We start from the raw sequence: 14,049 nt of genomic DNA on the forward strand, positions 1-14,049 counted from the left end.
TCTGCCTTGGGGCTTGAGAGGACCCCATGACTCTGAGCTCCAGAGGGTGTGGGAGGGCAGTAGAGACATGGCTGTGGGAGGAGGACCTCTTTCACCTTGTTCGAGGTCCCAGTGCTGACGCCGACCTGCAGGGTGACCTTGGGAGAGTCACTTTCCCTCTCTGGACCTCAGCACCCTCATCTGAATAAAGTGAGGGGTGGTGGATTAGCTGTCTTCCAGCTCTGAAATACTGGAACATTCTGCTTCCTAAGTAGCACAGGCAAGAGGCATAACCCTCCTGGGAGATGTCCCCAGTGGTCCTGGTGTCTGTCTTTTAACCGCACGGCTCTGCGGTGCCTTTGATCTGTATCTGTTAATATACCTAGTGTGGAGCTAGGAGAGGGGGATCCTTCCTGGAAAAAATATGAGCTGTAGTGACACTCTGACCTGGATTTGAATCTGCCCCTTCCCGACTGTCCCACTGCACTTGGGTGAGTCTCAGTTGTCTCCTTTGGAGTAATATCTACCCGGTAGGGTGGTCATGAGAGTTAAAGATGTGCTGCAGATGCAAGTGTTCCTGGAAACTCTCAGGAACTGTGCACAGATAATGTGTTCATAGTGTTTATCACCACTTGCTGATGTGATGCTGATGCTTTTCTGTGCAGAATTCCACATAAAGTTCTTAGAGTTGAGCTGGAAGAAGCCTCGGAGCTCATCTAGTATATCTGCATTGTCCAAACTTCCGTGGTACCCTCTGGGTTTTCAGAACGGGAAGGGCTGGTCCAGAGTCACACAGCATCTCTGACGTTCGTTTAAAGAGTTGGGGGTCTCAGTGGGCTTCCCCAAAGCAAGGCCCTCTGAAGGACAGTTCAGCCCTGCCCTGTATACCTGGGAGAAGGACAGAAAGAGGAGTGGGGAGAGGGGACCCCAGCCTTTCCCACGCCCCTGCTACCAGAGGACACAAAAGGTGGTTGCAAAACCCACATTGTTTTGCACCCACTGTCTCTAGCTTCTGTTGTGCAAAGTCTGTCGCAATCCTTCAGAGGCAAAAGAGCTCCTTAAATATCATTCATTGTTGTATTTCACCCTGAGAGGGCTTTTTCATCCCTGCCTCTCCAGACTATAAAAATAAGTTAATTCTCAGAACCCAGGGAAACAATGTCGACGGAAAATGCAAATCCATCAGACCCTCTCTGCAACGCTTTCCCATCCCTAACCAGCCACCAAGACCATCCCCGAGTTGACTGAGGCCAGCGCTGACTTCTTTGAATCCTTCATTAGCAGTTCTCGTGTCCCAAGTAAACAGTAAGAAGTGTTTAACCTTGAAAACAAGTCCATCAATAAGTATGTGTTGAGTCCTTCGACCTCTCATGGAAACACACAGAGCTGGGGCAGGACGTTGCCCTGTCTCCGGCTGGTGGTGGGATGGGGAGCCCGACCCCTCTCTTCTCTGGGCCTGTCTCCCGACATGTGAAACGATAGCAGTGACGGATCTGTGTTCTGTGTGGCTCCTTCCACTTGGAACAGTCTGGGATTCCCAAGAGGTAGGAGCAGTGAGAGGGAAGAGGAGGGGACCCACATTGATTTCATTATCTTATTCATTATCTCACCTGTCTGGTGAGGTATGGACAGAGCGACTGAGCCAAGACTGTCCAGAGAGTGGGAGGTAGGATCTCACTTTGTCCGCCCCTAAGAGCCACACTCTGCTCACCAGGACCAGGCTCATCCAGGAGAGAAGAGGGCTTCCCAGGGCTCCTCTCTTGTGCGCACTCGTCAGTGGGATGGAGTGGAGAGATGGAGGCGCAGCTCCCGGGGCTGGCTGGCTGGACCCTGAGCTCCCTGGGTCTAAGAGAGGCTGCTCCTCCTGAATGCCAGGGCTGTGGGGAGGGAGTGGGGCGGGGAGTCGGGGAGGACCGCAGCTGCTCCTGGGGCGCTGAAGAGGGATTTACCCTAACAGACAGGACTGTGCAAATGCGCAAATGCATTAAAACAAACAAACCAGGAGGAAAGAAAAGAAAAATAAGCAACAAGTGTAAAAAGCCGCGGGATGTTTTTCTTCATTCTCGAAACAGCAAGGTAAATAGCATGCCTTTTTATAGCTCAGCTGCTCTAGTGGAAATGGCCCACTTGACTCTCAGCTGCTTCCCAGGTAGTAAAGTGTGGCCCCCACCCACCCCAACACACCCCTTCCTCTCCCCACTCAGAGCCCCACTCCCCTCTCCTCCCCATCTGTTCTCCTTCTGGCTCTCTTTCCTCCTTCCTGTTCCTCCATCTCTTCCCCTTTCTCCTCTCTCATCCTCTTTTCCCTCCTCGCTTTCTTTCTCTTCTCCTGAGGGCAACGTGATAGCTGGTGAGCTGCCAGGGGAGAAACCTCATCACGGCAAAATCAGTCCAGCCGTGTGTGTTCTGACCCAGATTCAAGGGTCTCTGTCCCCGTGCGAAACTTGGGAGTAAATTCAGAGACCCAGGAGAACAGGATCCGGTTCCAAAGGAGAGGTTCAGTGGTGGAATTCTAGTTGAGTTCCAGCTCCACACCAAGAAGGGGAAGCGGGAGGGAAGGGGGCCCTCGTGATGGTTGGGGGGAAGCTATGAGGCTTCTTCAGTGAGAAAAGGGACCGTCAGGAGCTGAGGCTTCAGGGGTTGGACGCACACACACGCACGCACGCACGCGCCATTGTCCAGCCTATAGTTACACAGAGATTGAGCAGTTTAGTATAACATTCAGTGGGCCATGTGTTTAGAAACTTGGCGTCTTCCCTTCCCTCCCCTCTTTCCTTCCCCCCCTTCCTCCCCTCCCTCTCATGTGTTGCATTCTCTTCCTTTCTCTACCTCAAACTTTTCCCACTTTTTCCATGTCGGAGCACCCAGAGAGAGGCAGCTCTGATTGACAGCTAGCCTTTAGAGGACCAACCTTCAGTTCAGTTCAGTTGAGTCGCTCAGTCATGTCCGACTCTTTGCGACCCCATGAACCACAGCACGCCAGACTCCCCTGTCCATCACCAACTCCCAGAGCTTACCCAAACTCATGTCCATTGAGTCGGTGATGCCATCCAACCATCTCATCCTCTGTCATCCCCTTCTCCTCCTGCCTTCAATCTTTCCCAGCATCAGGGTCTTTTCCAATGAGTCAGCTCTCTGCATCAGGTGGCCAAAGTATTGGAGTTTCAGCTTCAACATCAGTCCTTCCAATGAACACCCAGGACTGATCTCCTTTAGGATGGACTGCTTGGATCTCCTTGCAGTCCAAGGGACTCTCAAGAGTCTTCTCCAACACCACAGTTCAAAAGCATCAATTCTTTGGCACTCAGCTTTCTTTATAGTCCAACTCTCACATCCATACATGACCACTGGAAAAACCATAGCCTTAACTAGATGGACCTTTGTTGACAAAGTAATGTCTCTGCTTTTTAATATGTTGTCTAGGTTGGTCATAACTTTCCTTCCAAGGGGACAATAAATTCTTTGTGTGACTAGACTCACTCCTTGCAGCCAGAGTGAACTTAGTCTGGTAGTTATTGGTAGTGGTGGCATCAGAGTGGGTGCCTACAGGCTGGAACCAAGAGACCCTGGAGTCTGTGCCCTGACTGGGGGCTCTCTAGGAATCCGTCTGGAAGATTGGGAGCACAGAAGGAAGCTTCTCACGGCCGGACGGCCCAGGCCTCAGGTTGTCCCCAGGTCTACCCAGTGTCCCCACCCTCGAATGGATCAGCACCTCACGGAACATCTATTGGGAACAGCTAGCCTGGGGGCTATGCCTGCAAATGGAACTTCTGCGCCTAAGCACGCGCCCGTATCACCTGTATGGATATGCCTGACTGTTCTCTAAGATGCTGTCCAACCACCGCCACCTGCCCCCCCCAGCCCTGGCCTGCCTGTCAGAACCCCTGTTCCTCCATATCCTTGTCAAAACGTCGGATTATCAAAGTCTACTTGTTCCCTTTCCAGTGGGCTCTGAAATTATACATCTCCATGGTTTTGTCCACACCCTGACTTGACCCCTGGAAGCTAGGAGGCATGAAGAGATTCTTTGGGTTCTTACCCTTATTTGAGGATGGAAAACCTAAGGTCCAGGCAGGGAAAGTATTTTCCAAAGTCGCCCCAGTGGGTTAGGATGCAGAACCACACGACATTGGAATCCAGGTCTTGGGACTTCCAGGGCAAAGCTCTCCCCGCCCCTGCCCCATGCTCCCCCACCCCCCGCCATCATCAGAGGTATCAAAACAGCTGTCCCAGAGGCCCCAGCAACTTGTGGTTTTTTTGGCCCTTGTTTGACATGTTTTTAAATTACTTGTAACAGTTAGCTATCAAGAGAGTACAGAGTAAAGCCCAGAATCCATTCCACTCTTAAACACATCACAAGATTTGGAACATTGGGCCCACTCAGATCCTGGGACGGGAGACTCCCACTGGCCACCCCCCACTCAGCTCACCTGGCCATTCAGATGGTCGGCCGGACCCTGTAGCTGCTGACCCTGCCTCCCAACGCCGCACCCACCACACCACCGGCTCGTTTCTAGAATTCCAGGGAAGAAGAGCCTGTTGGGATCACTTCCTGCGTAGCCTCATTGCTGGGCAGAAAAACGAGTCCTACCTTGCTGACTCTTTCTCAGTCTCACTTCCCAAGTGACCCTGTGGCAGTCGTGCCGAGAGCATTTCCCCTCCATTTTCCAGTGTGCGCGTGCTGTCTTTTTGGGTGTCCCCAGCCGAGCTGCTCAGAAAGATTTATAAAGCAGCTGCCTGTTTACTGTCCCCACTGCCCCCTGGCATAATTGCAGCTAAGCAACCACAGGAGTTAAGCCATGTGTCAAGGGGGAGCCAGGAGCGGAGCCCTCACCAGGCCTTTGACCTCTGGCCTCCTCTCTCCCAGTTGAGGGGTACACAGGCATCCCACGTTATGCACAATCGGGGGCCCTTTCAGTTGACTGTGGGGGGTGACAATGGGAGGACTGTCAGATCCCTTAAGGATCTGCCTCTGTATGAACTTGAGTCTCTACGTAAATAACTTACATAAGTATAAGAAGAAAAGACAGTTCGTAAGTATCTGATTATCTTTGCATAGGGCGGGGATGGTGCCTCGTGTACCTTTGCCCGGGTGTGCGAATTTTATTGGTAACATTACCTATATCCCTTTCCCCATTGGGATCAATCACTCTCCTCCCTTCTGAGAAGTGGCTTCTTTTTCTTTTCCCCCCTTCTTTTGTTATTTTATGATAGCCCATCGCCGGTGAAATCCCTCCCCACTCCTTTTCTCTTTTAATGAAGGCAGAGGCTTTTGTTTTGTTTTCCTTGTTTTGATTTTTGTTTTTGTGTTTCAGAAATGACAGAGCTGTGTCAGGGAGTTATTGGGAGGGGCCGCTGGGGTGATGTTTATCATTTTGGGGCAATGTGTTCACACAGCCCTTTTCAGCTAACAGGACAATGAAGGGAAGAGCAGGGACTTAGGGTCAGAGAGGCAGATCTACACCGGAATCCTGTCCACACCAAGTGCCTTTGGGCAAGTGATTTAAACTTGCTTAGACTTAATCTCTTCTTCTCACAAATGGGAATAATAACCCTACCTCATGGAATTACAATGAGGATGCGGATAAGATGATGTAGGTAAAACACAGCTGCCAATACCTGGGGCGTAGTGCTTCCTCATCCCCTTTCTTTCCTGTCCTCAAGCCTATAAGCCAGGTGCAGACGAATGTCCTGAAATGCAGGGAGGCCACATTCCCTAAGATACATTCCAGAGGACCCTAGTCCTAAGAAACGTGCCACGGGGAAAGGCTGTCAGAGCTCCGGAAGTTATGCATGCATTAGTCCCTTCTGGAAACCCAGCATATGCGTTAGAATTCAAGGTTCTGAGAAGTCCTGCAATGGAGAAAGGTGGCTGATCATCAGCTCTCCCCATTTGAACAAAGACTTTTTTTGGTCAGGCAGCCCATGTGAATAGGGGATGTTTTCCTTCTGTAGTAGGAGGAGCCAGAGGAGAGGGACGCCCTTCTCGTGGTACATCATAGTTTCCATAGCATTTCTATGCATGGGCCTTTCTGTTCTGCAAACAGGCGGAGCTCCAACCTGTCCTGGACCTTTGCACGTGCCCTTCGCTCTGCCTGGAATTCCCTCTGCACCAAACCTTCACGTGGCTGATCCCCTTCGTGTCATCCGAGTCTCAGCTCAGGTGTCCCTGGAGGAGGCTTCCCCGACCCCTCTGTGCAGAGTGTCCCGCCAACCCCTCCCCCAGGTGGTGCCCTCTGTAGATTCACCTGGGTTAGTGCCCCTACTGTATGCGCTTTCCCGTCTAAAACTGGCCTATTCATGACTTGCCTTTGGCACGTGCCCTCCCTCCTCAAACCCAGAGCGTTTACACTGGTGTCCGCCATGCAGTGAGATCCCCAGGCAGGTGTCTTGAATAGATGACACGTCATCTTGTTTTGACAGTCTTGAGAGATGGGTCACTTTATGGCCTCCACTCAACAGAGGAGGAAACTGAGGCTCAGGTTGTTACATGACTTTCCAAGATAAATGGTGAGCCTGGGCTGGAGCCTAGATCTGCCCACCTGCTAAGCTGTAGGTCCTTTCTGTTCGAGGAAATCAAGTTTTTTAGTTTCTCCTTTTCCTACGATGGAGAACCTTAATGTGCACAGAAGGAGGGAGAGCATTTTTTTTTTTACCTTAATGGCCACACAGCGCAGAGAAGCCCAGAGCCCTTGTCTTTCAAAAAGGGTTCCCAGAGGCCCCCCGGTCCGTCATCAGATGGGAGAGCGGGGGCCTCCTGGGTGTGCAGAGCGAGAATGGTCCAACTGTAAGGCAAAGGTCAGAAGACCTGCTTAGAGGCTGGTAGCTTACGGACTTAAATCTATTTAAATTGGAACCATGTGGCTGTTTCCCCCAGCTCTTACACAACGTGAACAGATGCATTGTTTGGTGTCAAAGACCTCATGTTGACTCCACAGCTACAGTCTTCCGGGTGGCACAGCGCAGAGGCTGTCAGAGCAGGAAAAAGGGCAGGGCATCAGAAAGTCTCAGCGAGTGTCGCTTCATCCGAGCTCGTCCTGCGCTTGTAAAGGGGAGGCGGGTATATGGAAGCCACAAAGCGTACATCAGTGTGGGTCTGACACCTGAGTTGAACACTTACCTTTGTCCCAGTATTTTAAAAGTGAGTTTGTTTGTGCTAAGTGCTGGAGATGTTTGTTCCTCACTCCCCCACTCAGTTATCCCACTTTCTCACCGCACTTTTGAGCAGGGGATACAGACCAGGGATGAATAACCGCATTCCTATAAAACCCTCAGTGTGGGGTGTCCTGAAACCAACACCAAGCAAAAAGTTGAGAGTTCCTTCTTAAGTTGGTTTGACCCCCACCCCGCTCCGCATGTCCTCGATAGAAACAGGAAAACAAACACTTTAAGGCTCTGAATGGCAACCCCAGCTATCTGTATATGTCATACACCAGGAGTTGGGGTAAACAGGGCCAGAGGGGCAGCATTAGAGAGAACTGCCTCCTAGAAACCTTCAAATTCAATATCCTGATGTTTGCAGAGCACTTAAGAGCTGTTGCAAGACACTGCCACCGTTTGTTCCTTGCTAGTTAGGAGACATCTATTTCATCCCAGGCATTTTCTTTGGCAATGCGAAGTACTCCGAAATGAAACAGGCATTATCTCTACCCTCAGGGAAGTTCCAGTCCAGGTGTGGGGTGAGGTTAATAATGAGGACTTTGGAGTCACACATCTGGATGGGAACTTAAACAAGTAACTCGATATCGCCACTCCCCGACTTTCCAACAGTAAAATGAGTAACACTTAGCTCATAGGTCGCCATGAGGATGGGTGAGCTCATGTATATAAGCAATCGGTGAATGGTCGCTAATGTTATTAAGCGTCTGCGTGACGGTAATATACGGGGAAAGATCATGTAAGCGTGGGGGTTTTCTGTTGTTTCCCTTTCCTGAAGGGTTAGCATGCATTCCGGCACATGGCAGGCACCCCAGACCTGTGATCAGTGCATGGAACAAGAGGCCAGGGCGTGAGAGAAAGGGGGGCCCAGTGCTGCAAGGGAGCTTGCCTGGGGACATGAGAAAGCTTCCTGTAGACTCTTTCATGGAGCTCAGACTTGAACACGTGAACTCCGATTGGCAGGAAAGTGCCAACAGCAGCCACAGCAAGATGCATGGTGCGATCTCTGCACAACTTTATTAACCGTTCTGAAGTCACTTTAGTTTATAAAAGACTTCCACCTTCAGGACCGCAGTTGAATCTTATGGAGCTGTGGGTTAGCCGAATCTGGGAGTGCACTGACACTCAGAGAGGCGATGGGCCTTGCCCTAAGTTAGACAGCTTGTAGGTAATAGAGCATAGATTTACCCATACCTTAGTGTCCTTATGTGCCAGGAATTCCACTCCATGCTTTGGCTCAACTATCTGATTTAATTCTCACAACGAGCCCCGGAAGTGAGTGCTGTTATAAAATGTGAAAAGGCTTTCATTCAGCTCAGTGCCTGGCAGATGAGAGATTCAACAAGCACTTGCTGTAATCATAATAATTCCCGTTTTGCAGATGGAAAATGAAGGTTCTACAGCATTTGCAGATTCGTCATTTGTAAGGTTTTTAAGATGTAGGACTTGGGCCCTGCTTTGTCTGTCTCGATAAACTGTGCACTTAGTGATAAACTTTGGCCACTGCTCCTCCAGAGTCTTGTCCGCTCTGTGTGTCTCCCGTGTCAGCCTCCTGAAATTTGGAGCGGAAGCCCACTAGCTTTTGTCTTCCGGCTGGAGTGCGTCGGTCCTGCAAGAAAGTGCGCCCTCACCCTCTTGTTCCCTTTCTCCTCAGCTGTGTGCACTTCGCGTGCGAGGCCGCGGACTGCCCAAAGCTGGCTGTGGAGAACGCTTCGCTCAACTGCTCCAGCAGTGACGGGTACCACGGAGCCCAGTGCGCTGTGCGCTGCCGGACAGGCTACGTGCTCCAGATACAGCGGGATGACGAGCTCATCAAAAGCCAGGTGTGTGTGGATGCCGGGCTCAGAGTCCCTCTCCAGCCCACGAAAGGCTGAGCGGCTGTTGAACCTGTCCTCTGCTGAATCCTCAGCATTTGAAGCACTGCTGCCGCATAGTAGGTGCTCAGTAAAGAGGTGTGGATTGAGTGAAAGACCGCCTCAGTCTGGGATTTCTGAGACAATGGTTCCTGTGCAGAGTAGTGATTCATACCACAGGTACCAGCGTCCCCCGTGTAGGTTGAAAATCTGGAAAACCATGGGCTGAGCATGACTTTTGGACTGAAACCCTCACAGTCAGAACCCTGCTACAATTGAGTGGGCTGGTTTCAGAAGAGGTGAGCCCCCTTCAATGCAATGCTCATTCATTTATTCAAACCTCTGTGCACTGGGAGCCAGATGCTGTACTGTGTGTGCTTAGCCGCTCAGTCGTGTCCAACTCTTTGTGACTCCATGGACTGCAGCCCGAAAGGCTCCTTTTTCCATGGGGATTCTCCAGGCAAGAATACTTCTTCCCTTCTCCAAGGGATCCTCCCAACCCAGGGATTGAACCCAGGTCTCCCGCACTACAGGCAGATTCTTTACTATCTGAGTCACCAGGTATGCTGTACTAGGTGCTAGAGAAAAAAGTCACTAAGATGAGCCTAGTTCCTCCTCTTAAGGAGCTTAGTGACTAGTGACCAGGAGCAGACGATGCGTGAGTAATGGCCGTACCATGTGATAAACATTGTGAAGGGAAGTGCAGGGTGTTCTGGAAGCACAGGGGCAGTCAAGGAAAGCTCCCTGGAAGAGGTGACATGAAAACTGAAAACTGGAGAGATAGGCAGAGGGTCGCACATTGCAGGGAGGGAAGGAGGCAGGCTCTGGGCATGGACAGGAATATGTGGATGCCCGTTAGTGAGAAGGAGGGTGCCACAGACAGATGTTTGTTTTACTGAACTTCCCCAAGCAGTGAGGCTGAAGAGGCAAGCAAGGTGTGCTGGTGCATGGCCCTGTTAGCTTGGTCAGGGAGTAGGAGGGTCCTCTTTAGGGCAGCAGGGAGCTGTTGAAGGAAGTGACGTGGTCAGATGGGTGATGAAGGTCCTTCCAGCGGCCCACATGGGTGTGGCTTGGAGTCCAGCCACAGGGGAGCCTTGGGAAGAGGCTGAGTCCTGCTGGAGGATAGCGGCTTCAGGTGGACTTAGATGTGCTGTAATGGTGCTTTCAGCCAGTGTGGCTGTGGGATCTCAGGTGGGTGCGGGTAGGAGCAGGGAATTAAGCCCTGAAATTTGGGGATTCCATGTGCAGCCTCCTGTGGGACCCTGCCAACAGACTCCCCCTTCATGCTCTGGGGGCAAGGGCACATTCCTTATTGCTGGGAATGCCTGTTTGCACAGAGCTTCTGGACTTGCAAAGAGTCCCACCAAGGAGCTTCGGGGCCCTCAGTTGCTTAGACACCTGCTTCCGTATGTCAGACACGGCAGGTCTGAACTCCTGTGAAAGCAATTAAGCTGGCTTTGGCAGTAAGGGACCTTTCATCCCTTTGATGGGCACTGAAGAGGGGAACATTGTCCCATGCTTTTAAAATCCCAGCTCAATATCTGGCATCCCCGAACGCCTGGGATGTGGCGGCTTCCTCCTTGAATGGAGGCCCCCAGGGCTGGGCTACCATGGACGGACCTTGCCTTGGCCCTGCAGCCTGAACTTGCCCTCTTACCCCCAGCCGTGCTGTCTTCTAATTTGTGTTGAATCCCTGTCAACCCTTTCGTTTGCCTAGCCTCCTTCCTTCTTCACGCCCACCTCTCCCAGATGTTGAAGCATCATATGTTGGAGCAGGGAGTGGCTCTTAGAGCAACGCTTGGCTTCGATGCCAAAAGGATAGCTCAAGTGAGGAAAGGGACTTGCCCATGATCTCACAGCACCCAGAACTAAATCCTGTTCTCCCATCCCCCCAGGGCAATGCCCACTCTGTGCCAAGCACAATCCCCTCTGCTCCTCCAGGGCCAGGAAAAGATAAAAACGTTAACATCCAGCGTCCCACTCTTGTGCTGTGTTTCAGAGGCTATTTCATGAAAGAAGTCCTCTGGCCCTGAGAAGTCTGAGCCTTAAGATTCGCAGCAACACGATGGAAATAACTATCTGGGAGACTCTCCAGACAGCCCTGCAGAGCTGTGTCTTTGGGCTCAATTCCCACTTAGCCTTTGTCCAGCTATGAAACTTGGAGCTAGTCACTTAATGTTTCCGAGCCTCAGTTTCGGCAGCTGTAAAGTGGGAACTGAAGTACCTCTTTCAAACAGTTGCTGGGATCCCGGAAAGGGAGCTAAATGTCGAGTATGGATCTCCGAGTGCCGTAGCCCAGGGGAGAAGGGTTTTCCCCATGGGTGGGTTTCCACCCGCCGCATCTCACAGTGCCCACCTCCGTCTTCCAGACAGGACCCAGCGTCACGGTGACCTGCAAGGAGGGCAAGTGGAACAAGCAGGTGGCGTGCGAGCCAGTGGACTGCGGTGTCCCGGATCAGCACCACGTCTACGCCGCCTCATTCTCCTGCCTTGAGGGCACCACCTTTGGCAGCAAGTGCTCCTTCCAGTGCCGCCACCCGGCGCAGCTGAAAGGTACGAGACCCAGCGGCCGCTTCCAGGTCCTCCTGCGGGGACTCAGCACCAGGGCTTGGACAGCGTGTTGTCTTTGCTTCTGATCCCTCCCACCTGTTCTGTGCAACCCATCCATGCAAACTGCCGTGTTGTGCAGCTGGGGAGAGAGTAGAGTGTGGACAAGCGTGGCGTCTCTACTGCTGCTGCTGTGTTGCTTCAGTCGTGTCCAACTCTGTGTGACCCCATAGACGGCAGCCCACCAGGCTCCCTGTCCTTGGGATTCTCCAGGCAAGAACACTGGAGTGGGTTGCCATTTCCTTCTCCAATGCATGGAAGTGAAAAGTGAAAGTGAAGTAGCTCAGTTGTGTCCGACTCTTATCGACCCCATGGACTGCAGCCTACCAGGCTCCTCCATCCATGGGATTTTCCAGGCAAGAGTACAGGAGTGGGGTGCCATTGCCTTCTCCAGTGGTGTCTCTAAGATCTTCCAAGTCTGGCAAAAGAGGAAAGAGAAAAGCAGGAAGGGAGGGAAAGTAGAAGGAAAGAGAAGATTCTAAGAAAATAGCATGTGGAACCGATGTGACTAGTTCATTGGGTGGGGTGAGAGTCCAATAAGTCTAAGAGGAAAGTATTGTTATTACTTTCATTTTCACGGAGGAGAAACTCAAGGTTCAGAGTTGAAAGAACTTGTCCAAGGCCATGCTTTTCCTGGAGGGCTCCACCACGGGACCCAGATGTGTCTTTCTCCAAAGCCCACTGCTGCCCCTTAGGAAGGGGTTAGCTCCAAGGGGACTCACTCTAGGAGGGAGAAGCTAATGGCACCTCCTGGGCCAGGTGCTGGGGTATTCAGGCAAGAAGACATAGTCTGGCAAACTGGAGAAGAGGACTCATGTTGGAAATGAGTGAGAGGCTGACCTGGGCGACCCGGACTCTCAAGACCAAAAGGGCTCTTTCAACTCGGCAGGAGTGACTGATCATCGGAAAGATGATGAAACTGAGGTCCAGTGACAGGAAGGCAGGAACTTGCACAGAATCACAGAGCAAGTTAGCAGCAGCATCAGAACGACAGTCTTGGCTTCTAGTTGAGTGTTAGGTTTGGGCATTATACCCAGTTCTCAAAGGTGCCAGGACTTTCCTTTGCTTGGTTTATCAAAGGAAACATTGCCCCTACATCAGATAACCAAAATGATATCTCACTAAGCGTGGGTCCTACCTTGGGATCCGTCATGCTATAGAGTGGGAATGAGCAGACTTCTGTGTGTTGTGTGGGGGTTTGGAGGGAGGTCTATAAATTCCCTTCAACTTAGATGTCATATTGGAGAAGGAAATGGTAGACCACTCCAGTATTCTTGCCTGGAGAATTCCATGGACGGAGGAGCCTGGTAGGCTACAGTCCATGAGGTTGCAAAGAGTCAGACATGACTAAGCAACTTCAATTTCACTTTCACTTAGATCTCATATTACAAATTCATGAGTTCCAGGCATTTGGATGATTGGAGAGGGTTGATAGTGTCTCCAAGTTTTCAAGAAGATTTAGAACTTTGAAAGATTACTACACATAGTAAGACTCAATAAAGTGTATAGACTGGGCAGCTGAATGAATCAATGAAAGTAAAACCACAGAAAATGTTTCTTTTAATAAATGAATGAAATACCCAGATATCTCACTAAACTTCCCCAGAAGAGAAGCAGAAAACACTTCTGGGATACATCCTTTCCTATTGTTCAGCTGCTCAGTCGTGTCTGACTCTTTGCAACCCCATGGACTGCAGCACGCCAGGCTTCCCTGTCCATCACCAACTCCCGGAGCTTGCTCAGACTCACATCCATTGAGTTGGTGATGCTATCCAACCGTCTCATCCTGCCTCCCCCTTATTCTCTTGCCCTCAATCTTTCCCAGCACCAATGTCTTTTCCAATGAGTTAGCTCTTTGCATCAAACCAAAGTCCCTTCATATTTTTAGCCAAGAAGATTTGAGTGTGAAAGTTATAGACATTTTATTTGAGCTGCCCTAGAGATTGAGATCTGAGAGAGATAAAGAGACAAGTGGAAATTGCAAACCCTCCACCTTATCTGAGCCTGTCCCTGGCCCCATCTGCTCAGACACGGGGCTTATTAATAACTCCAGACTAGGACATCACACTTCCCCTCTGAGTCAGAGGTCCTTGGGAAGGGGAGGTGTATAAGGGAGGTGTATAAATCAGCATCGATTATTAGCTACAATGAGGGCTGCAGTAGTAATCCTTAATCCAAGTGATTGTCCTTCATTGCTTCTTTGCCGACTGTGGTGGAGGGGTGCCCTCAGTGTGGAGGTGTGACCCTAGAAGGACTGTCATTTTGATGGTGTTGATCCCCACTTTGCTCGTCCCTTGAGAATACAGGGCAGCACCTCTCCAGTGGCCACAGTGACCCACTAGGACCCACTGCCATACCATGCCCTTGGTTCCCAGCATTATTGGATGCTCAGATTCCAGGCCCAATGCTTTGGCTTGGGTCTGCTGCCAGCAAAGGCTGGGCAGAGGTCCTG

The 14,049-nt window shown here is 51.1% G+C and overlaps 1 protein-coding gene across 1 annotated transcript in view; it reads left to right on the forward strand.

The window, feature by feature from the left end:
• The window catches only part of PAPPA (pappalysin 1), a 266,669-nt gene that overhangs the window by 188,633 nt on the left and 63,987 nt on the right, over positions 1–14,049 (forward strand). Inside the window, exons 14-15 of the mRNA XM_024996354.2 lie at positions 8,792–8,960; positions 11,360–11,543. Coding sequence (XP_024852122.1) covers positions 8,792–8,960; positions 11,360–11,543 — 353 coding nt within the window. The remainder of the gene's footprint in view (positions 1–8,791; positions 8,961–11,359; positions 11,544–14,049) is intronic.

The sequence above is a fragment of the Bos taurus genome, chromosome 8, assembly GCF_002263795.3.
Source record: "Bos taurus isolate L1 Dominette 01449 registration number 42190680 breed Hereford chromosome 8, ARS-UCD2.0, whole genome shotgun sequence".
Taxonomy (NCBI): Eukaryota; Metazoa; Chordata; class Mammalia; order Artiodactyla; family Bovidae; genus Bos; species Bos taurus.